Below are 23,959 nucleotides of genomic sequence, written 5' to 3'. Positions count from 1 at the left end.
AGTATCTCTGTGAGGGTGTCAGATTACCTGGTAATGAGAGACAGTTGGAGCCCTCAGGAGGGTGCTGGGAATTGAACCTGGGTCCTCTGGAAGAGCAACCAGAAGCTGAACCTTTTCTCCAGCCTCAATTCCCCTCTTTTAAAAAGGATCTTTTTATTTATTTATTTATTTGTTTGTTTGTTTATTTATTTATTTATTTATTTTTTGCACATACGAGTGTTTGCCTGCATGTATGTTAGTACATCACATAGTTTGGAAACCAGAAGAGGGAGTCAGATCTCTTGGAACTAGAGCTGCAGATAGTTGTGAGCTGATGGTGGCTGCTGGGAACTAAACCCAGATCCTTTGTAAAAGCAGCAAGTACTCTTAATTGTTGAGTCATTTCTCCAGCCAACCCTCTCTCTCTTTTTTTTTTTAAAGATAATTTCTATTCACACAAACTTAGCAGTTACAGAGAAAGAACCGTTTATCCTGTTCTTTGAGGCTACATCATTGTTACACACATCCTTTTTTTGGCTGTTAAAAATCTTACTTATATTGTTCTTTGTCTTGTAGCTTAAATAAAATGAAAAGTATAATTTTCTTGAAATGTGTAATTTCCTGTCTCCTAATATGCCTTATCTTGCCTAAACCAACAATCTTCTTGAATTTGTATCCTGTGTCAGTTTATATATATATATATATATATATATATATATATATATATATATATATATATATATATTTAGGGTTTGTCTTGTATACTTAATGCTTTCTCCAAACTGTCTTCAAGGTCACGAGTAACTTTTTTGGTTTGCTTTTTAAATTGAGATTTGGCTTAGTTTAGTGCATAAATCTAAGGTTCATTTAGCATGAATTTTTACAGACTCATATAACCATATGGCCATTATTCAGGTCAAGGTGGAGAACATTTCCAGTTCCAAAAATGTTGGCTTACTTTCTCCTACTTACTGCCCTTCACCAAAGTTAACCACTATCCATCCCCACCCCTAATACCACAGATTAATTTTTAGCTAGAACTCATATAAATAATATCATGAAGTTTGTACTATTTGTTACTGAATTATTTCATTGAAATAATTTCTGTGCATTCTTCTGTGTTCCTTATAGAAATACTTTGCTTTTTCATTGTTGTATAATTTTTCACAGTATAACCATATTAAACCATATTTTGCAACTTAAAATAAGGTGTGTCTACCTGTGAATACATTGTGAAAGAGTTACAAAAAGAATTCTGTGATGGTTCAGTGAACTTTTTTTTTGTCTTTTTTTTTTGGTTCTTTTTTTTTTTTCCGGAGCTGGGGACCGAACCCAGGGCCTTGTGCTTCCTAGGCAAGCGCTCTACCACTGAGCTAAATCCCAACCCTGAACTTTTTTTTATAATTAAATTGGATAGTTTTCCTTTATCTTCTCAAGCTATGTGAACTCTTTGCCATTGTTGACCATGTCTTCTCTTCTTCCCCCCTCCCCCGCCCCCAATATTCATCTCTCTGATGTTTCCTGGACTGTTGACCTGTGGTTTTTTCATCCCTGTTCTTAAAACATTCTTTGACGACAATGTAGATAATGTGCTTGGTCCTAATGTTGGCTCTTTATTGTACTCCATTCTTTAGCAAGATCATGCATGGCAGGTGCTGGATGTAGAGTAAAGGTTTTCATTCATACGTTGCATTGTAGAAACCTCCTGGTAGAGTCATTTGAGTCTTTAGCCTGATTTTCTTTTTAGATCTATGTTGCTAGCTTTGTGCTTAATGTTTCAAAACAAAACTCAGTGTTATAGAGGGGGGAGAAAGGGAAAAGTGTGTGTGTGTGTGTGTGTGTGTGTGTGTGTGTGTGTGTGTGTGTGTGTGTGTTTATGTAGAATCAGAGGACATATTTGGATATGATTCCTCAGACACCATCCACCTTTTTCATTCATATATGTGTGAATGCCTGGCTGTTCTGGACTAGTTCTGTAGGCCAGGCTGGCCTTGGACTCAAAGAAATCCACTTGTCTCTGCCTCTTGAGTGCTGGGATTAAAGGCATGCACCACCACTGCTCCAGCTTATTTTACTTTTAAAAATTATGTGTATGTGTGTGTTGTGTATGGGTATGAGTGTAGGATTTCAGGTGTCCTTCAAGGTCAGAGAAGGTGTTGGATACCTCAGAACTGAAGTTACAGGCAGTTGTGAACCACACAGTGAGTGCTATGAATTCAGCCGAGGCCATCAGATAGAGCAGCAAGCATTTTTAACAGCGGAATCAATTTCCAGCTTCCATTTGTGTTTTGAGACAGGGTTTCTCACTGCACTAGAGCTCTAGACAGTGCTGGTTAGTGTGCCCTGGAGAGCTGTCTGCTTTTGCTTTTTTAAAGACAAAATGGAAACAAAAAACAAAACAAGGCCTCACTGTATGGTCCTTGGCTGCCCTAGAACTGACTAGAAGATCAGATTGGATTCAAACATATAGAGATCTGCCAGCCTTTGCCTCCTTAGTGTTGGCATTAGAGGTATATGCCATTGTGCTGGGTTTTTTTTTAAAGCTTAAGAAAATACTATTTGTTTATTTATTGTATATGTGTATATGTGTGATGAAACATTTAAAATCTTCTAAGCTGGGTTGGGGATTTAGCTCAGTGGTAGAGCACTTGCCTAGCAAGCGCAAGGCCCTGGGTTCGGACCCCAGCTCCGAAAAAAAGAAAAGAAAAAAAAAATCTTCTAAGCCAGGTGTAATGGTACACAGCTGCAGTACTAGTAGGACTGGAAGCTGATACAGGAGGCTCATGAGTTCTAGGCCAGCCTGTGGCCTAGATCCTTTTTCAAATGACAAAACCCTCTTTTAGCTTTAGATGCCTGTTGTGTTTATTATCCCTGTTAGTCACCCCCTTATGCAGTATAACACCAGAACTTACAAATTTCTGTCTTCAGAGACATTATTAGCTTATTATCCACAGAATAAAGCCTGAAGATCGTGACATTCAATGTGTATTTGAATTATTCATGTAAAGAATAGATGCTCCTCTGGGTTTATTAGTGTCTGTGCTTTTGTACCCCTTTTGTGCTGAGATTAGCTTGTTTCTTAGTAGTAAATTCTTAGACGTTCACACTGCAGAATAAACTACTTGAAATGTAGTCATTTGTTTGAATGGGGGTTGGGGATTTGGCTCAGGGGTAGAGCGCTTGCCTAGCAAGTGCAAGGCCCTGGGTTCGGTCCTCAGCTCCAAAAAAACAAAAAAACAAAACAACAACAACAAAAACAACCCAACAAATGCTCAGTGGAGATCCTAACTGGCTGTCAGCGTCTTAGCAGTGACCAGACTTCTCAGACACTTTCTTCTTCACTGTCTTGTCTTTAAGCTTTTGAAGTTTTTTGTTTTGTTTTCGTTTGGTTTGGTGTTTTGAACTAGGTTTCTCTGAGTAGCCTTTCATGCCCTGCAATTCACTCTGTAGACTAGGCTGGCCTCAAACTTAGAGCTCTGCGGATCTCTGCCTCCTGAGTGCTGGGGTTAAAGGTGTGCCCACCACTCCCCAACTTGTAATGTAGTCTTATCCACTCCTAGGTGTATAGTAGATGCTTAATAAAGAAAAAACCCAAGTTCTACTCTTTTCTGTTAATTCGTGTTATTTAATTTCTCTTAATTTATCTCTCTTGAGATCAGCTTTTAATTTGTCTTAGTCACTGGCACAAAAGTCATGATAAAACATTTTGCCTTTGTAGTGTTAGATTTTATTTAAACCTACTGTATTTAGGGTTATTAAACATTTTAGCCTTCCTTCTAAGAGCCCACTGGCCAGAGGTAGGGGAGAAAGAAGGTTAATAGGAAAAGGGTGTTGTGGACCTGTTTAAAAGTAGTTCTTTTGGGGAGGTTTTTCTATTTGTTGTCAGAATATCAGCAGTCCAGTTTAGTAGCAGACACCAAACATGAATCAGTAGCTGTAGCACGAGTCAGCAAAAACAGCAAGGCTCTGCTGAATCTTTCTGAGTCATTGGAAGTGATCAGAGTCAGCCCAAATACCTGGAGAAGTTCTTTGGTGCATTTCTCTCTAAGTTGAAGACCAGCAAAGACCAGTGAAGAGACGAACTATTGCAAGACATAGTAATGCAAGAGCATCCTCTCACTATTTGTGGGGCTCTACTTATATTCTTTCTAACCATCTTGCACCCTCCCAAATGTCTGTTTTCAGCAAAACATCACATACCCTCTCTCACAAGACAGCTTCCAGAAAAACATCATGTGACACAAACTGAGTTGTTAAAGAAACCAGAAATTTCCATTTTATGACTTCTATTAGATCCTACACCACAGTCCTTTACACTACTACCACCTCTCAAACCAGAGCTGTTTATTGGAAAATGATGGCTTGTCTAATGATATAAAACAATAAAAATGTATTTACAAATGAATCAACTTCATTTTACATATACTTAGTACAATCTTTGCTTTCCTTTTGCTGATCTTACTCATCTAAGGCCAACCTTGGAGTTATGTTGGAGGCATTACAACACTTTATAAAGTATTCTAGAAAGTGGGCTAGATAGATGGTGATCTTGTAGAGGACCCTGTTTCAATTCCTAGCACCCACAGGATAGTTTACAACTATTCCAGTTCCAGGAAATGTGATGCCCTCTTCTGGCTTCCATAGCCATTTGCTCACACCTGGTGTACATACTTACATGCAAGCAGAGCGTTCACATATATAACCTAAAGATAAATCTAAAAGAATAATGAGGGAAAAAAGCTCTAGAGAGCCATGATGATCAAAATGTCACGATATTGCCATAGAAAGAGACATGCAAGCCAGTAAACTGAAATGGAGAACCTAGAGCTTGAATCCAGGCACCTACAGGTAACTTATTTTTGAAGAAGGTGCTAACTTTGTACATTGAAGAAAGGACAATCTCTTTAATAAGTGGTGCTGAAAAGTCTGGATATGCGCATGCAGAAGGAAACTAGCGCCATACACAAAAATCAACTCAGAATAAATTCAAGAGTTAAATACAAAACCTGGAACTACTAGAAAAATGTTTGAGGGAGATCCTTCAGGACATTGAACCAGGCAAGGATTTTTGTATAAGATCAGAAGTTCTGGAAACAAAAGCAAAATTTGAGAAATGGTTTACATCAAATTGAAAAGCTCTGCAAAGTTAGGGAAATAGTGAAGAGAACTTATGAAATGGGAAAAGACTTTTGCCAATTATCTGATTTACAGAATAATATCAAGAATATGTAAGGAACTATGTGTATAAAACAAAACAGAAAAAGAACTTCTATAAGCCCATCAATCCTATTGTTTGGGATTATATACCCAAAGGAAATTAAATCTATATGTTTTAGAGAAAGCAGCAACCCTAGGTTTATAATGGCTGTACTTAGAATAGCCAAGACAGGCAAATCAACTGTTAACAGTTAAAATGTGATATATGTTCACATATACACAATTAAGCTATGAAAAGATAGAAGCTTATAATTTGTAATGGATAAATCCAGAGGACATGTGGCACAGAAAGTACTGTGCGATCTCACATGTCAGTCTTATGGAAATGGAAACTAGTGACTATTAAAGTCTGATGAAGATAGGGAGAGATTGGTCTGTAGGTCCAAAGTTGCAGTTTTATATTACATAGATAAAAATACAAAGTTTATGTTTCACTATAATTGTTTGGGGTGATCGCTCTGTTAATTGCCTTAATTTGATTATTACACACAATAGACATGTATTGAAACAGTGTATTGTATCTCATAAATTTGCATAATTAAATAAAAATTTTACCAGGTATGATGACACAAATCAGTCTTCGTTACTTTGTGGGGTCTTTTCCCCACCCTTTCCTCCCCAACTCCCATTTCACTCCCTATCACTAGATAAAGAATGATAGAAGGGGGAGGGAGGGAGGGAGAGAAGAAGGGAGAGAGAGAGAGTGAGAGAGAGAGAGACAGAGACAGACAGAACAACTAAACCCCTGAATGAACAACCACCACCACTGCCTTGGAGCTCTAGAATTTATGTACCCTTTGAAAAGTTCCCAGAACTCCAAATGTCACACAATAATTTGCAGCTGGCAAAACCACACTTCTGCTAGAGCATAAGGTAAATGGTCAGCTGCTTTGGACAGTCTGAAGCAACCCCACATCCCTACACCTGGGATTAAAATGAAAGTATGTCCTTATAACATTTCTGTGATTTTTAAAGAAACCAAAATTCCAGAATTCTCATTACTCAGAGCTATGTAGTGAGACCTATCTTTTTTTTTTTTTTAAAGGTTAAATTTGTTCTTGCAATTGCTTCATATTTGGCACCACCCATTTTTATTTTTCACTAACTTAACAGACATGGTATTTCTTAAATGGTCTTGACTAATTTGTCACATTCTGTTACATCCTTTCCCCCTTTTAAATACTGTTGGACTATGAGAAAGTCAGATGATAGTCTGTCTTCATTAAATCTCCTCTCACTTCACTTTGTGATCAGCTGGACTTGACAAGTTGATCATTGTTTCCTGTTGACTTCTGTTATCAGGGTCTGGTGATTTGCATCCTGTCTCATCAGAAGTGCTTTTGGGTGCTCAGTATGATTCTTTTATTTGTACTGTGAGATGTCATCAGGTTCTACTGGTTTGACAATCTCCACATTTATTTCTCTGTTCTTGACCATTCTCTTGATCTAAGATTTGTTTCTAGTTTAGTCTGCATTTCCACTTGAATAGCCTATAGATCTTTTAAGCCTAACATGTCCCCAAACTAAACTGCTGTTTTAGAGAGTTTTTTCTTTTAGATTTATTTATTTTTAAAGCTTTTTATTTATGTGAGTACTGTTGCTGTCTTCAGACACATCAGAAGAGGGTATCAAATCCCATGCTAGACAGACAGTCATGAGCCACCATGTGGTTGCTGGGATTTGAACTCAGGACCTCTGGAAGAGCAGCCAGTGCTCTTTTTTTTTTTTTTTTTTTTTTGAGCGGGGGGCCGAACCCCGGGCCTTGCGGTTGCTAGGCAAGCGCTCTACCACTGAGCTAAATCCCCAACCCGCAGCCAGTGCTCTTAACCACTGAGCCTTCTCTCCAGCCCAGATCTATTTATTTTTAATGCGTATGGGTATTTTGCCTGCATATATGTCTGTGTGTCATATGCATGCCTGGTTCCCACAGAGGCCAGAAGAGGGTATTAGATCTCCTGGAACTGGAGGTGTAGACATTTGTGTGCTTCAATAATGGGTGCTGGGAATTGAGCCCTGATCCTCTGCAAGAGCAACCAGTGAGTGCTCTTTAATCACTGAGCCATGGTTTTAGTTTGCCCCAACTAAACTCTCTCTCTTTTTTTTTTTTTTTCCTTTTTTTCTTTTTTTCGGAGCTGGGGACCGAACCCAGGGCCTTGTGCTTGCTAGGCAAGCGCTCTACCACTGAGCCAAATCCCCAACCCTGGCAATTCTTAAAAAGGAAAATATTTAATGGGGCTGGCTTATAAGTGCAGAGGTTATTAGTCCATTATTGTTATGATGGGCAGCATGGAAGCATGCAAGCAGACATGGTGCTGTCAAGGAGCTGAGAGTTCTCCATGGGATGTGCAGGCAGCATGAAGGGTGAGGGATACTGGGCCTGGCTTGGGCACCTGAAACCCCAAAAAGCCTGCCACAGTGACATACTTCCTCTAACAAGGCCACACTTCTCAGTAGTGCTAGTCGCTGTGATCCTAAGGAGGCCATTTTTTTCATTCAAAGGTACACTCTGTGTACCTCTGCTCACAAGTGGAGGTCACAGGACAAGTTGAGGGAATTGATTCTCTCATGCTATGTGGATTCTAAAGATGGAACTCAATTATCATCAGGTTGTGTGACAAGTTCTTTACCCACCTTTACTGAGCCGCCCGCAAGCCCTATGATTCTGCTCTTAACCTTTCATTTTACTGTCAGTCCCTCGTGTCTGTTGGGTATACGTTCAGATTGAGGAAACTGCTCTACACGTTCCCACCATTTCTCTGTACTGTAAGACAGGGTGGTGGTGGGCCCTATGTCTTCAATCCCAGGACTTGAGAGGGAGAGGAAGGTAGATCTTTGTGAGTTTGAGGCCAGCCAAGAGAAATCCTGCCAGGGCTGGCGGGGCTGGAGTGGGGTGGGTGGGTAGGAGGACTACAGAGTCTTTATAGTCTTACCCTATTAAATCTTTCTTGTAAGTTCCTATGCATCTCCTAACTGATCTTCTTGTTCTATTCTTATGGTCTCTTCTGTGATATTTTGCATGTAGAAAATCATTCTGTAGAACCTTAAGTATGAGCTTGTCTCTTTACTAAAAACACCTTTACAGTTGTTTCCATCATAATTTAGATCAAAGTTCAAAGTTCTGATGACTTTGTCCTATAACACTTTATGTTATCTGGCTCTTGGCTTCATTTCCTCATCTTGTTTACTAGCTCTAGTCACTATGGCTGCCGTGGTGGTTCCCAAGTGCAGTAAGCATTTCTGTCTACTTGAGAACATTTTAAAAATTACTATTGCTTTAGGAATTTTTTCACTTATGGTTTCTGTACCTGGAATTCCCTTTTTTTAGATGGGTGTGTACAGATGGTTTTCTTACTTTGTTCATGTCTGTTGAGATAATACTTCTTTTTTTTTCTTTTCTTTTCTTTTTCTTTTTTTTTTTCCGGAGCTGGGGACCAAACCCAAGGCCTTGCACTTGCTAGGCAAGCGCTCTACCACTGAGCTAAATCCCCAACCCCTCCCATAATATTTCTTAAAGAAATCTTTCTTGACTATCCATTCCAAAAGAACTCTCCAGTTCACTCTCTTTTCTCTTTGTATTCTTATCTTCTATTGGTAGTTTGGTCACAGCTTCTGGTATTTAAAATAAGAGTCTTGCTGAGCTGTTGGGACTACTCAGTGGGTGTAGGTAGGCAGTTGTGTAAACCCGGTGACCAGAGTTAGATACCTAGAGCCAATGTAAAAAGTGTATCTGCAATTCTAGCATTTCGGGGAGCAAGATGGGTGGTGGAAATAGAATCAACCAGAAGCTCATGGACTATCTAGCTTGAAGGGTGAAGCACAGCGGAAACAGCAGAAGAGACCCTCCCTTAAAAATAAAAGATGGTGGTAGAGTGCTTGCACAAGGCCCTGGGTTCGGTTCAGCTGGGGGCGGGGGGGGAGAGGGAGGATGGAAGGAGAGAACCAATTCTTGAAAGTTTTCTCTGACTTTCACCGGTTTTCTTTATTAAGAACCTGTCTTAGAATGGGATGTATCTCCATTGATTTGAAAATGTAGTTGAGATCAAAGCTTTAGAGGCCCTTCCTTCCTTCTAAATTCTGAGGTATATAGTGTCTCTGCCTGTATCCCACCAAAGCAGAGCTACTTTTTAGTATCGTTAGTCTTTCTGTTAGGTATTTAGGAATGATTTATGAAGCAGAACATTTATCTATAGTTGGTAATAGTTTTTAAAGTTATTTCAAAGGGATGTTATTAATATGATTTTTGTTCAGGTAACCCTGGGATATTTAGTTTCTGCCTTTTTTTTTTTTTTGGTTCTTTTTTTTTTTTTTTTTTCGGAGCTGGGGGATCGAACCCAGGGCCTATGCGCTTCCTAGGCAAGCTGCTCTACCACTGAGCTAAATCCCCAACCCCTAGTTTCTGCCTTTGACTGGTAAAAGAAAGACATTGTTATTCTAGCTCAGACTTTGGTCTTTGTATTAGTTAGGGAAGCTGACTGGTTGCTGTAATAGATACATCTAGAATGACCTAGCCTGATAGACACTTTTTCATTCTCTAGGTTCTAGTAAGCTCATCTGAGGATGATGACAAAGTGGATGATGGGCCAGCATAATCACTCTTACTTTTAATTTACTTCCAGAATCAGTTCCAGGCCTACAGTTAACTGCTAGAAGGCTTAGGACATTATGTAGATGCTTAGGAAGGGGATCATGTTTTCTCAGCTTGTACCTCCAACCTCAGGGTCGTTGGTAGAATTTTTACTTTTCTTTTCTTTCTTTCAGAGCCCACAGAATTTTGAGTTGCCACCATTTTGGATTTAAGGAAATCTGAAAAAACTTGTTTCTCTTTGCTTACCCTATACCCATGAGGCATTGATTGTAATCTAGTGTTGGATTGTGATAGTAACTGTGCAGATAAATTAGCTTATGGGATGGGATGCAGCTTAGTGTACAGGGGGGCTTGCCTAGCATATCTTGAAGCCCTGGGCTTAATCACAGCACTGTAAAGCAGATGTGATGGTGTATTATACTCATGAGACAGACACAGCATCAGAAGTTCAGTCTTCCTTCACTGTATAGAGAGATTGAGGCCAGCCTAGGAAAACCTGAGACCTTGTCTCCAAAAAAACAAAAACAAAAACAAAAACAAAAAAACCCCTAAATGATCCAGTAAGCTACATAGTGCCCCTAAAATTGGAATTTCATGTAATTTGTAATATTTTTTCATATTGATAATATTTCATGAAGTATTTGCTTTCCTACTTTTAAAACATAAAAAAATAGGGCTACAGAGATTGAGTTAGCTGTTACGAGCACTGACTGCTCCTCCAGAGGTCCTAAGTTCAATTCCCACACATGGTGGCTCACAACCATCTGTAATGAGATTTGATGCCCTCTTCTCATGTATCTGAAGACAGCTACAGTGTACTCATAAAAATAAAATAGATAAATCTTAAAAAAACTTTTTTTTTCTTTTTTCTTTTTTTGGAGCTGGGGACGGAACCCAGGGCCTTGCGCTTGCTAGTCAAGCGCTCTACCACTGAGCTAAATCCCCAACCCCAAAAAAACTTTAAAAATACTTCTAGCTGCCTATCTGGGTAGGATTTGGTTTGCCAGTCTTGATCTATGTTATTATATTCAAATCAGTTTGTTTAATCTGTAGTAGTATTTTGATTTATTCATTCTACCTTTTTCCATTTTTTTCGAGACCGTCTATATACACCTGGTATAATCTAACCTAGAATTCTCTGTATAGATAAAGCCTGCCTTGTAACATACAGAGATCTGTCTGTCAAGTGCTGGGTATATTGTGAATAAATATCAATTTATTCCTTAGGTTATTTCCATCCTCTTTATTGTAGTGCTGCAATAAATAATCTTAAGCCTTTTTTATCTTTTTTGCACATGTTCAAGAGTTTCTCTTCTTGGATGTTATTTTCAAAGTGTTTTTGATGTGACTATACCAAATATGCATATGTTCATATTTATGTGTATTTATTTTGAGACAGTCCTGGCTGGCCAGGATGGAATATGTAGGCCAGGTTGGCCTTGAGCTCACAGAGATCCACCTTTCTCTCTGGTCCCTGAGTAATGTGCCAGAGGTGTGAAATACTATGCCTGGTTTCCAATTTGTATGTCAATAATGATTCTTTATGTCCTTGTCAACTCTTGTCAGGTTATTATTACTTTTTATTTATTTACTACTGGATTTAAACACCTTTGTGTTTTTTATTTTATTTTCTTTATAATGTATGTATGTCTGTGTAGGGGTGTGTGTGTGTGAGCACAAGCACCCATGAAGAGGCATTGGATCCCCCTGGAGCTGAAGTACAGGCTGTTATAGCCCATATAGCATGGGTGCTGGGAGTGGAACTTGTGTCCTTTGCAAGAGTAGTAGAGGTTCTTAACCTGCTTCATCCCAGTGTTTTAAAAACATTTTTTTCTGTTTTTTGTTTGTTTGTTTTTTTTCTAATTGCTTGCTTGCAATTCTTCATATCATTTAGATATATTATGGAGAAAAAGCAGGCTTTGAATTCTTGAATTCTTTGTAGTATAATAGGCTTGAATTTGAAATAAAAATGACTGTCTTGGGGCTGAAGAAATGGTTAAGAATTGGAGAGATGGCACTGTGGTTAAGAACACTAGCTCCTCTTTCCCAAGAACTGGGTTCAATTCCCAGTACCCACCTGGTGGATTATAACTACCTCTAACTTTTATTCCAGGGGATACAATGCTTTTCTTTGATATCTGGGGACACTAGGCATGCATGCATGTGGTACACATGGCAAAACACTCAAGCATATAAAATAACAACAAATCGTAAAAGAGTGAATTAGAAAATGATGGTCACCCTGAGCTGCTCCAAGGAGCCTGAGAGGCTCACAGAGGATTTGATGGGGAACTGCAGCAGTAGAGGACGAGGCTGCAGAGTGTGCAGTATCTCCAGAACAAGTGAAACAAGGTCTTATGGGGAGATGCTTTTAAAAGTGCCTCCCACCCCTCATATGTGGACAGAGGGATATATACTGCACGTGGTTGATCAGGTTCTGTACCTGAACTTGCTGCCCAATCACACAACTTCCTTGGCTCTAAGTAGCAAGGTATTTAAGACAAAGACTGAGTGGTTCATTTTCTGGATCAAGCCTCCTCAGAAGATCTCCAGCTGATGTCTTTGTCCCATGCTGCTGCCTGAGACCGTGCTGATGTCTATGACAGGGCTATCGCAGAGACTATGATGTCGATGTCTGTTTTGAGTGCTGCCACCCGAGGTCATGTAGAGGTCAATGATTCTGTGCTGCTGCCTAAGGTCACGTTGATGTCCGTGGTCCTTGCTGCTACCCGAAATCATGTGGGAAGCTCATGATCTGTGCTGCCGCAGGCTGTATGGCAAGGAGGCTTCTTTTGCAGTTTATGGACAGCTGCAGGCTCATAACTGAAAGAGAGACATTGAAGGCTGCTGTGACAACCCTCCTTGTCCCCTTAAGGAAACAGTCCAGACAGGAAGCTATCGAAGAGAGTCCATAAAAGTTGTGATAAAGATGCTGAAGTGTAGCTCTCCACAGTTGTGGCTTCTAGTGAGGCTGGGGGTGAGGGTGAGAAAGGATCCATTTATCTTTAAGGGGCTGGCCATTGGGAGTGTGACCATGCTCCAGTGAGAGTCAGGGCAACACAAATTGGACTTGGTCTTGTTTTTTTGTGTCAGGGAGGCCTCAAGGGTATGTGGGGGATTGGCCTTGGAGGATTGTAAAGCAAGTGTGATCAGGGTGCATTGTATGAAATTCCTAAATAGTTTATAAAAATATTATGTGGTGATAAAAAGAGTGAGTTCACCCACAAAACTTAAAATGTAAAAAAAAATTAAAAAGTTTTCCATTATATAGGAAAGAAAAATCTCATAAGGCTTTGTCTGTTTTATTAATTCTTTCATATTACTTAATTTCTTAGATTGTATTTTTCTCTGTAAGTTTTTCTTGAGCTTTCTTATCCTATAGTTCTGATTTGTGTTCTATATCATAAATATATTTAAATTTTTCATTTGGGGTATATTTGTTGTGTTGTGTTTGTATGGTTTATGTACTGGTTAGTGTATTAATATGTACTGGTAGGTGTATTGTGAGGTCAGAGATAGATGTTTGCTGCCTCTTCTCAGTGTTGGCCTTTATTTTTTGAGACACTCATTGAACCCTAAGCTTGATTTGACCAAGTAGTAGATGGCCAGTGAACCTCCTGCCTCTGTCCCTGTCCATTCCTACCTAACTAATGTTGGGGTGGCAGTCTTGGAGCCTGGCTTTTTATTTGTTTGGTTTTTCAAGACAGTGTTTGTTTCTCTGTGTTGTCTTGGCTGTCCTGGAGCTTGCTTCATAGACCAGGCTGGCCTCTAACTCAGAAATTGACCTGCTTCTGCCTCCTGAGTGCTGGGACTACAGGCGTTCTACATATACCTGCCTGAAGTCTGGCTTTTTATATAGGTTTTGGGAATTGGAACTCTTAACATTATGCTTGTGTAGCAGCACTTTGCCAATTAAGCCAGCTTTCCAGGCCATTTTAAAATAACGTTTAAAACCATAGATTGCAGAAGAAATGGCTGATGTATTTATCTATCTACAGAATCTTTTTTTTCTGATTTTGTTGCGTTTTTTTTCTTGGTTTCCCTTTCGTGCAGAGAAATTCCCTTAGTCATTCTACTAGACTAGGTATGCTATCAACAGATTCTGTTAGTTACCTTTTTAAAGGATATTTTTATATCCGTTGCTTCAGGGCTGACTTGTTTCTCTTCAACATTTTGTAAGTGTACTACTTTTTCTGGACTTCTTTTTTTTTTTTTTTTTTTTTTTCTTTTTTTTTGGAGCTGGGGACCGAACCCAGGACCTTGCGCTTGCTAGGCAAGCGCTCTACCACTGAGCTAAATCCCCCACCCCCTGGACTAGTTTTTAATGAGAAAATTTTCTTTCAGATAATTTCCCCCTACAGTGAGTTTCTCCCAACTGCTTCATACTTTTCTCTTTGTTTATGCTTTTTCAGAATTTGTATTTTTTATGTATTTCTTTGAGTCTATCTGGTTGAAGTTTCCTTACCTCCTTGGACTGTAGGTTTATAGGTCTTTGGTACATTTGGAAAAAGTAACTGCTTTCTCTAGTGCCATGTCCGCTCGTCTTGTTCTTTATGAAATGGGTACTGTGGACTTTACATCTTTTTGTTATAATAATTCTACAGGTTCTTGAATCTCTTTTATAGTTTTCAATCTTATTTCTCTTGATTGATTATATTGAATGTTTTCTATTCTGTGTTCTAATTCAGTTTCTTTCCTTTTTTTCAGTTCTAAAAATCTCTATCCCTCATCTTCCATGGTCTCATTATGTTGCTTTGTCTGTCTCGGAAGTCACTATGTCAGAGGTTCTCAACCTGTGGTTGAATGACCCATTCACAGATTGCCTAAGACCAACAGAAAACACAGATATTTATACTACATTCTGCAACAGCAAAAGTACACTTACAAAGTAGCAACTGAAATAATTTTATGGTTGATGGTGACCACAACATGAAGAGCTAGCTAGCTGTGTTAGGAAGGTTGAGAATCTCTGCATGTATGTAGACCAGGCTGGCCTCAAATTCATTGCCTCTGCCTCCTGCCTGCCAGGATTAAAGGCATGTGCTGCTATAGCTGGTTCCTTTTGGCTTTTAAAAGATATTTCTATTTTTCTTTGCTGAGGGCTTAACATTTTTGTTTTAAGAATATTTGTAATTGTACATAAAAGTATTTTATCAAGTGTATTTAAAAGTTGCTTGTTTGTTTTGAGACAGAATCTCACAATCTGGCAGGCTTGGAACACACTGTGTAGACTAACTAGCCTAGCCTGAAACTCTCAGGGACCTGTCTGCTTCTGCTTCCTGAGTACTGGGACTCAAGGTCCATCACATTATGCCCTACCTTAAGACATTTTTTTCCCTCTGACTTTTTCTTTTGTGGTCTGATGATTAAAAAATATAATTTTGAGGTTTTATTTGTTTTTATTTTATGTGTAGGGGTGATTTACCTGCTTGTATGCATTTGCACCATGTCCATACAATGCCTACAGAAGGGCATTGGATCTTTCTGGAGCAGTTGTGATTCGCCATGTGGATGATAGATTTGAACCCAGGTCCTCTGGAAGATCAGCTAGAACTCTTAACCACTGAGCCATCATTCTTTTGCCCCTCCTTGCTGTTTTTGGGACGGATAGACTGGACTTTGTAGCTGAAGATAATTTTGAACTTCTAATTCTCCTACTTTTACTTCCCTAATACTAAAAGTATGTGCTACCACTACTCCCTGTTTTTGAATTGTTGGGGATAGAATGCAGGGGTTTGTGCACGCTAGACAAGCATTTTATCAATTGAGCTAGATCCTTAGTACCCTGTTAGTTGATTGATCGATTGATTGAGAACTATTTGATTATTTTCTCATTTGCTTTTTATGTCATTTTTTTTTAGTTATTGTTTTTCTGGTCACTGTGGAGAATACACACACACACACACACACAACACACACACGACCTAAATTTATTTGTTTTTATTTTTTACTGTGCTAGGGATCAAACCATGATCTTAGATATGCTAGGTAAATAAATACTCTACCACTGACCTACATCCTCCAACCCTTAAATTTCTTACTAAGTTGAATTGTATCAATTTAACTTTAATTGGATGCAAAACGTTTCTTTCTTTCCTCCTCTTCCTCCTCCTTCCCTCTTCTTCCTCCTTTTCTTCTTTTTTTTCCCTCCACCCCCCCATGTAAGATTCCTCTGTGTAACAGCTCTGGCAGTCCAGGAAGCTTGCTGTGCACCAGGTTGGCCTCAAACTGAGAGACCCACCTTCCTCTGATTCCTGACTGCTAAGATTAAAGGTGGGCACCACCCCTGTGCAGCTACCTTTCCTTCCTTCCTTCCTTCCTTTCCTTCCTTTCCTTCCTTCCTTCCTTCCTTCCTTCCTTCCTTCCTTCCTTCCTTCCTTCCTTCTTTCTTGAGATGGGGTTTCTGTGTGTAATAGCTTTGGCTGTCTTGGTGCTCTGGCCTCCTGGTGTTTAAGGTACATCCCACCGCGCCTGGCTCCAAAGCTTTTATTTGTATATAACTCCTTTACCCATGTATGTCATTCTTTTTTTTTTTTTTTTCCAAATTACATTTTTATACATTGTTTATCCAGTAATATAAAATTTTAATCTTTGAGATGCTGTTGTCCTTTAAATCATGTAGGTTAAAAACAGTTGTCTGGGGCTGGAGAGATGGCTCAGTGGTTAAGAGCACCCGACTACTCTTCCAGAGGTCCTGAGTTCAATTCCCAGCAACCACATGGTGGCTCACGACCATCTGTAATGAGATCTGATGCCCTCTTCTGGTGTGTCTGAAGACAGCTACAGTGTACTTATATATAATAAATAAATAAACCTTAAAAAAAAAAACAAAAAAAACCCCAGTTGTCTGGTGCAGTAAGTTTCAGCTGGGGCTGAGGCAGGAAGATAGTAAGTTTGAGATTAGTGTGGGCAATATAAGAAACCTTGTCTCATAAAGTAAAACAAAGTGGAGGGAGGGAGGGGGAGGGGGAGGGAGAGAGAGAGAGGTGAGGGAGGGTAGGTAGATATAGGTGTGATTATAAACCAGAAATACAGATATGGGCTTTCATATTTGCCCATGCAAGTTGTCTTTACTGAGTTTTTTGTTTATTTGCTTTTAAAGGAGAGCTTAGTTTTTGTTTACTGTCTTTATTTTAACATGAGGATCTGGATGTGGTGGCAGCAGATGATTGTACATAGTATGAAGGCAGAGGCAGGGGGATCTCTGGGTTCAAGGCCAGCCTGGTCTACAGAACAAATTCCAGGATAGTTAAGGAGAAAAGAAATCTAATTTTAGCAGGAATAATTTTTATCTTGCATTTCTGACAGGGTGGGTGCAGTGGTGGCTCCTTCAGCTTTTGTTCACATGAGAGTGTCTTCGTTTCCCTTATTTTTAAGGATAGGGTTTTTATGTATATAAGTCTTCATGCACACCAGAAAAGGGAATCAGATCTCATTACAGATGGTTGCTGGGAATTGAACTTAGGACTTGGGGAAGAGCAGTCAGTGCTTTTAACTCCATCTCTCCAGCCCTTCAAGGATAGCTTTGATAGACTTATTTGATAGACTTACAAAATATTTTAAAGTTACATTTATTGATGTATTTGTGAGTATGTGTGCCATGGCATTGTGTGTGAGTGCCAGAAGGTCAGAAAACAGTGTGAGGGAATTGAATGAAATGCATTGGAAATACTTCGTCCACATCATGTCTTTTGTAAACCTGTAAGCATGCTGAGTAAGCAGTAATAAATTCATTTAAAAATGATCATTTTTAATGCTTTTTTTTTTTTTTTAAAGATTTATTCATTTATTATATATAAGTACACTGTTACTGTCTTCAGACATACCAGAAGAGGGCATCGGATCCCATTACAGATGGTTGTGAGCCACCATGTGGTTGCTGGGATTTGAACTCAGGACCTCTGGAAGAGCAGTCGGTGCTCTTAACCACTGAGCCATCTCTCCAGCCCAAAAATGACCATTTTAAAATCCCTTTTAGTACTGGAATTGGCTAAGATAAGGACTTTGAAAAATGTTTTTTCTTTTTGTTTGTTTGCTTTTTGAGATAGGGCTTCTCTGTATAGCACTGTCTGTTCTGGAACGCAGAGATCTGCCTGCTTCTGTCTCCCTCCCCGGTGCTGGGATTAATGGTGTGTGACACCACCGCTCAGTGCAAAGCTTTGTCTTTCTAGAGAGGCAGTAGCCGTTAAAATCCTAAAATGTGTGTATCCCCCCTCCCTCGGCTGTGTTTTATTTTATGAAACAAGGTTATACACACACACACACACACACACACACACACACACACACCTCTCTTAAATTAATAAGGCATATCTAGAATGAGAATTCTAATATACAACAAGATTTTTAAATTATGTTTAATTTTATATATGTGCATATGTGTATATACGTGTGAAAGCCAGCGGCATTGGATCTCTCTGGAGCTAGTTACAGGCAATTGCGAATTATCTGATGGTGGTGCTGTGAACAAAGTTTAGGTCCCCTGCAAAAACTGTATAACTAACTTCTGAGTCATCTCTTTAGCTTTGTCCTAGAACTTGTGCTGTAGACCAGGCTTGCCTTAAACTCAGATTCATCTGCCTGAGAGAGAGAGAGGGCAGTGCTGGGATCATTATGTCTTGCTTCAGCTCTGTTAAGTTTTAAAACAGTGTAAAAGTATAATGACCATAGACTGCCTTACTTAGTTATTTTCAGGAAATAGATAGTAGTAGATATAGTAGATAGTAGTAGAAATAGATGGTAGTAGATTAAATTTTGCCCTCATTGTTTTTAATCAATTAACTTTTATTTAAGGGTCAGTCATGGTCGGGGCAAACCTTTAATCTCAGCACTGGTAGGCAGAAACAGGCAGATCTCTGAATTCAAGGCTAGCCTGGACTACAGATGATGGAGTTCCAGGACAGCCAGTGCTATACAGAGAAACCCTGTCTTAATAAAATACAAAATAAATAAATGGGTATTTTGCCTGCCTGCATGTCTGTGCACCATGTGTGTGCCTGGTGCTCACAGAGGCCAGAAGAGGGCATCTGATGTCCCGGAACTGGAGTTACTGATGGTTGTAAATCACCATGTGAGTTCCTGGAATTTAACCCAGGTTCTCTGGAAGAACAGCCAGTGTTTTTACCTGCTGACTTATCTAGACAAGCAGTCTACTATTGACTTATCTTTCTAGCCTCTGCCCATGCTAATTTAGACTCACAAAGATACATTTAAAAAAAAAAGCCAAAACTTCAAATACATGAAAACAATGACATGAAATACGTGACAGGATTACATTAAATCAGTATTCAGTAAAAACAAAGAAAGTTTTATTTCCTTCTGAGATGTGAGGAAGGGCCAGTAAAAGTGAGAGACAAGCTGTACGTAGCATGTTATACTGGCTTCAGTCTGTCCCAGTTATAGAACTACTTAGAAAAAGATGCTTTTACACATGGACATTTTTTTATTGGTTATTTTTTATTGGTTATTTTATTTATTTACATTTCATAAGTAATCCCCCTTCCAGATTTCCTCTCTGGAAACTCTCTATCCCACACTTCTCATAGAAGCGGCTTCTATGAGGGTGCTCACCTATCCACCCCTCCTGCCTCACACCCCTCGCATTCCACTACACTGGGGCATCAAGCCTTCATAGGACCGAGTGCCTCCCTTCATATTGATGCCAGATAAGTCCCTTCAGCTCCTTCAGTCTTTTGCCTAACTCCTCCATTGGCGTCCCCATGCTCAGTTTGATGGTTGGGTACAAGCATCTCCATGTGTATCCAAGGCTCTGGAAGAGTTCTTCAGGAGACTTCCTATCAGGCTCCTGTCAGCCAGCACTTCTTAGTATCAGCAGTGGTGACTGTGTTTGGCATCTGCATGTGGGATGGATGCCCAGGTCAGGCAGTCTCTGAATGGTCTTTCCTTCAGTCTCTGCTCCATTTTTTGTCCTTGTATTTCATTTTAATAGAGAGGAGGGATTCTGAAATTTTTAAAAAAATTTTTATTAGATATATTTCTTTACTAATTGCGAAATTTTTTTTCTTTTCATTGGTCCACACATGGACATTTTTAATATTCCTTCTCTCCCTCTGGCCTTAACAGTCTTTGATACTCAGTTTTGTTCTGTATTAGATACTAAGATTTTATCTTTAGTTATGGCACAATCTTCACCTTCTTCCTCCTCCTCTTCTTCCTCCTCTTCCTCCTCCTTCTCTTTTTCCTCCTCCTTTTGTTTTGTCTGAAGACCAAGAAGGACTTGAGCTCAGAGACCTGCTTGCCTCTGCTCTCTGAATGTTGGGAATAAAGCTGTGTGCCACCATAGGTTTTTTTTTTTTTTTTAAATATCCTAACCTAGATTGATTGTAAATACACTTGGGGCTGGAGAGATGGAAAAGGGGCTGGAAAGATGACTCAATAGTTAAGGACACTGACCGCTCTTCCAGAGGACCTATGTTCAGTTCCCAGCAGCTCACAACTGTTTGTAACTCCAATTCCAGGGAATCCAGCACTCTTACACATGCATGCATGCATGCATGCATGCATACATACATACATACATACATACATCATACCTATATACATACAGGAAAACACCAATACGTAGAATATAAAAATAAAAAAAAAAAACAAACCAAACAAACCTCTTATATTATATATTTTTAAATTAATTTATTACACGGTATTATTTAGTACATGGTCGCTGTCTTCATGCATACCAAAAGAGGGCATTAGATTTCATTACAGATGGTTGTGAGCCACCATGTGGTTGCTGGGAATTGAATTCAGGACCTCTGGAAGAGCAGTTGGTGCTTTTAACCACTGAGCCATCTCTCCAATTACCAATTTCACAATTGTTTTAAAGATGCTTTAGATTAAAGCAGATTGCCTATGCATGATAGCAAGACAGCAGCAGGAATAAAAACCTCACAAAACCCAATTCAGGAAGGTTTCCCACTGAGGGAAATCTACAGCCAGATTATCTTTGGGTAGATTTATTTCTAATTTTACAAGTTTTTTTTTTATTATTTTTTTTTAATCTTTTTTTCCAGAGCTGAGGACCTAACCCAGGGCCTTGCGCTTGCTAGGCAAGAGCTCTACCACTGAGCTAAACCCCCAACCAATTTTACAAGTTATTAATTGAATTAATACAATTATGTGTAAAATTAGCTGGAGTACCAACTGCCAAATATTTTTAATAATTTCCTCTTCCTCTGTTTTATACTTAGAAAAATTGTTAGATTTTTTTTTAATACTGACTCAAGATCTCTGTGTTGGAAGTTATTTATGTACTGCGTTTTTGAATAGCTCTCATTTCTTGACCCTGGGGTTGCTTTCTACTACTGAATCTTGGGCTTGCCCTGCACACTTCTAGTAATATGAGGAGGCTCAAGACACCCTTTATGTGCATCTTTCTGGATGAGCCAAAGAGGTTCCTTCCATTCCTTGAACAGTGGGGTATGTTTTGTTGATTTTTGGGGTGAGGCAGTTATACCTTATGAAGGTGCTCCCCTACTTTCACACTGTTGTGATGAAGAGGGAAATGTCTCCTCAGCATCTTTATGATCAAGCACTCAAAATTTAAACTAAGGAACATTGTAGCAAGCAGAAGTCACAGGCAAAGCACAAAATTAGATGCTGGAGCAGAGCAGAAGACAAAGACAGCCAATGAACAAACCAACAGTTCTGAAAGAAAACAGAAATAAACCAAATGCTGGGAAAACAAGACAACTGGAGTGGTTTATTTTAAAGCCAGCTGCCATGCTTGGGCTGACTCAGAGACTAAAGGTATTTGTCGCCAAGCCTGATGGCCGGGTTTTGCTTCCTGGGGCTCACATGGTAGAAGACTGCCTCTTCCACGTTTTCCTGTGACTTCATGTTCATCGGTGTGAGTGGGAGGGCCTCCATGTGAGTACTGGGAACTGAATGGCAGTCCTCTGCAAGAGCACAGCTCTTCCTCAAACAAAATACCTCAAAACAGTCAGTTTACGTATGTTTTGTATTTTTTAACAGTTCTTGAGGCCGAGATATCTGAGCTCAGAGTGTTGGCAGATTTGGAGTCTTCTGAGGACACTTCTTGCTGTGTTCTCATGTGATAGAAGTGATGATGAGAGAAAGAGGGAAGGAGGGAGGGAGAGAGAGAGAGAAAGAGAGAGAGAGAGAGAATTGCACTCATTATGAGTAAGTGTATTATATTGAAATGTACTAAGTCGTGGGCCAATCCTTTCAGTTTTCCTTTGGCGTTTGTTTCATGGTGACAGTTCATGTCCTTCAGTAGTATACTAAGCAGTATTTAGGAAACATGTTTCTGATCCAGGTTTATCACTCTTGGGTGTTTACTCAAAAGACTTGAAGTTCAACTATCAGAAGTATTTGTACAGCAGTGTTTTCTTGCAGTGCTTTTTGGGTCAGTAAGATGGGTCTGCAAGTAAAGGACTTGCTGTCAATCCACGGAATGGGAAGAGAATGGATTCCTGAGTTGTGTTCTGACCCCTACACTTGTACTGTGCATTTGCTTACCCCCTCCAATGAATGAATGTTTTAAAAAGATTGGTACTTTAAACATTTATGTTTATTTTATGTTATGGGTATTTTGTTTGCATGTATGTCAAGTGCATGCAGTTCCTGTGGAAACCAGAAGAGGGCATTGGATCCTCTGGGACTGCAGCTGTTGTTATGAGCTGCCATTTGAATGCTGGGAATTGAACCCTGGTTTTCTGGAATTGCAGCTAATGTTCTTAACTGCTGAGTCATCTCTGTATCTAGCTCTAATGATACTTTTTAATTGCAATGACTATCGTATGGATGTTTAATATAAAGTTTGTTAGAAAAGTTACTAAAGATTCATGTTTCACCTCTTTTTCATTGAAGGATATGGTTTCTGGACTTAGTCCCCTGCTCTTCAGAAAGCTTAGTAATCCTGACATATTTTCACCTACTGGAAAAGCTAAACTCCAGCGACAACTTAGTCAGGATGACTGTAAGTTACGGAGAGGAAGCCTGGCCAGTTCTCTGTCAGGTAAATATCGGACTTGTTTTTTTTTTTTAAATGGAATGTGGGAAATGGACACAATGTGCTTAGCATGCATACAACCTGGGTTCAACCTCCAGAACCAAAGTGGGGGGATGGGGATAATTGTGGGGCTGTGTCGTTAATATATAGAGATATATCAATTAACTTGTCATCTTGATAGCCTCCTCTTTGATATGTTCCCACAGAATACTATAGGAAAACCTGTTTTCTTTCCACTACTTCATAGATTTCTCTGAATGCTTGCCGTCTGAGCAGCATAGATAGCTGCTAGCGGACTAGTACTCCTGGCTACTCCAGGACTAATTCTATCCTTTTACAGCTTTGTAGATTTCACATCCTTTTCTTATCACCCCACCTTCCCACTCCCCACCTCCACCCCTACCTCCCCACTCCCCACCTCCACCCCTACCTCCCCACTCCCCACCTCCACCCCTACTCTCACCCTCTTTTCATGACGAAAAAACCCAGGATCTTGTATATGCTAGCCATGTGCTCTGCTACTGTGCAGAATCCCATGACTCTTCCTGACTCCTGTGAAGAAGAGACAGTTGTAAAATCTAATATACAAAGTTAGAAAAGAAGTCTTAGTCCAGGTCGAAAACAGTTAAGCTAGAGTAATTTTAATCCATTAATAGACTGGAGTGTGGCCATAGAGAAGAGAGCAGAGAAAAGAACTCCTGCTGTGCTGCTTCCCCAGTAGTGCCCAGTTCTCATTTCTTTTCTTTCAGTTCCTTTTTGGTCATATTCTTCTTGGCTTTGTCTTTATCTGGTGTGCTGTCATTTTCATTTTGCTATTTCTGCTCTTATTATTTTTTTTTTTATAGAATTCTGTTCATCTTTTAGGAACAGGATCATCTGTTGATTATCCATGATAAATTGAACTTTACAAAAAGTCCTGATTTGTGTAAATGTATGGGTGTGGGTGTATACCATGGTGTGTGTGCATGTGGGGACCAGAGGACAACTTTTAGGAGTTGCTTCTCTCTATCATGCTGATCTGGGGGGATCATTGAAATTATCAGGCTTGGCTACAAGTACCTTTACCCATGAGCCATTGCAGTAGTCCTGTAAATAGAGTTTTGAATTAAGGATTAAAAGGAAAAAGCTAGCAGTGTGGTGGGGAGGCAGAGGCAAGCAGATCTTTGAGTTCGAGGCTAGTCTTGTCT

The 23,959-nt window shown here is 39.5% G+C and overlaps 1 protein-coding gene across 4 annotated transcripts in view; it reads left to right on the top strand.

The window, feature by feature from the left end:
• Mast2 (microtubule associated serine/threonine kinase 2) overlaps positions 1–23,959 on the top strand; it is a 140,607-nt gene that overhangs the window by 1,656 nt on the left and 114,992 nt on the right. For all 4 annotated transcript variants that reach the window (XM_032899649.1, XM_032899657.1, XM_032899653.1 and 1 more), the window contains exon 2: positions 22,631–22,778. In XM_032899649.1, coding sequence (XP_032755540.1) covers positions 22,631–22,778 — 148 coding nt within the window. The remainder of the gene's footprint in view (positions 1–22,630; positions 22,779–23,959) is intronic.

Source organism: Rattus rattus, chromosome 1, assembly GCF_011064425.1.
Source record: "Rattus rattus isolate New Zealand chromosome 1, Rrattus_CSIRO_v1, whole genome shotgun sequence".
NCBI classification, from domain to species: domain Eukaryota; kingdom Metazoa; phylum Chordata; class Mammalia; order Rodentia; family Muridae; genus Rattus; species Rattus rattus.
The sequence above is the reverse complement of the archived record's forward strand: the minus strand, read 5'-3'. Positions and strand labels throughout refer to the sequence as shown.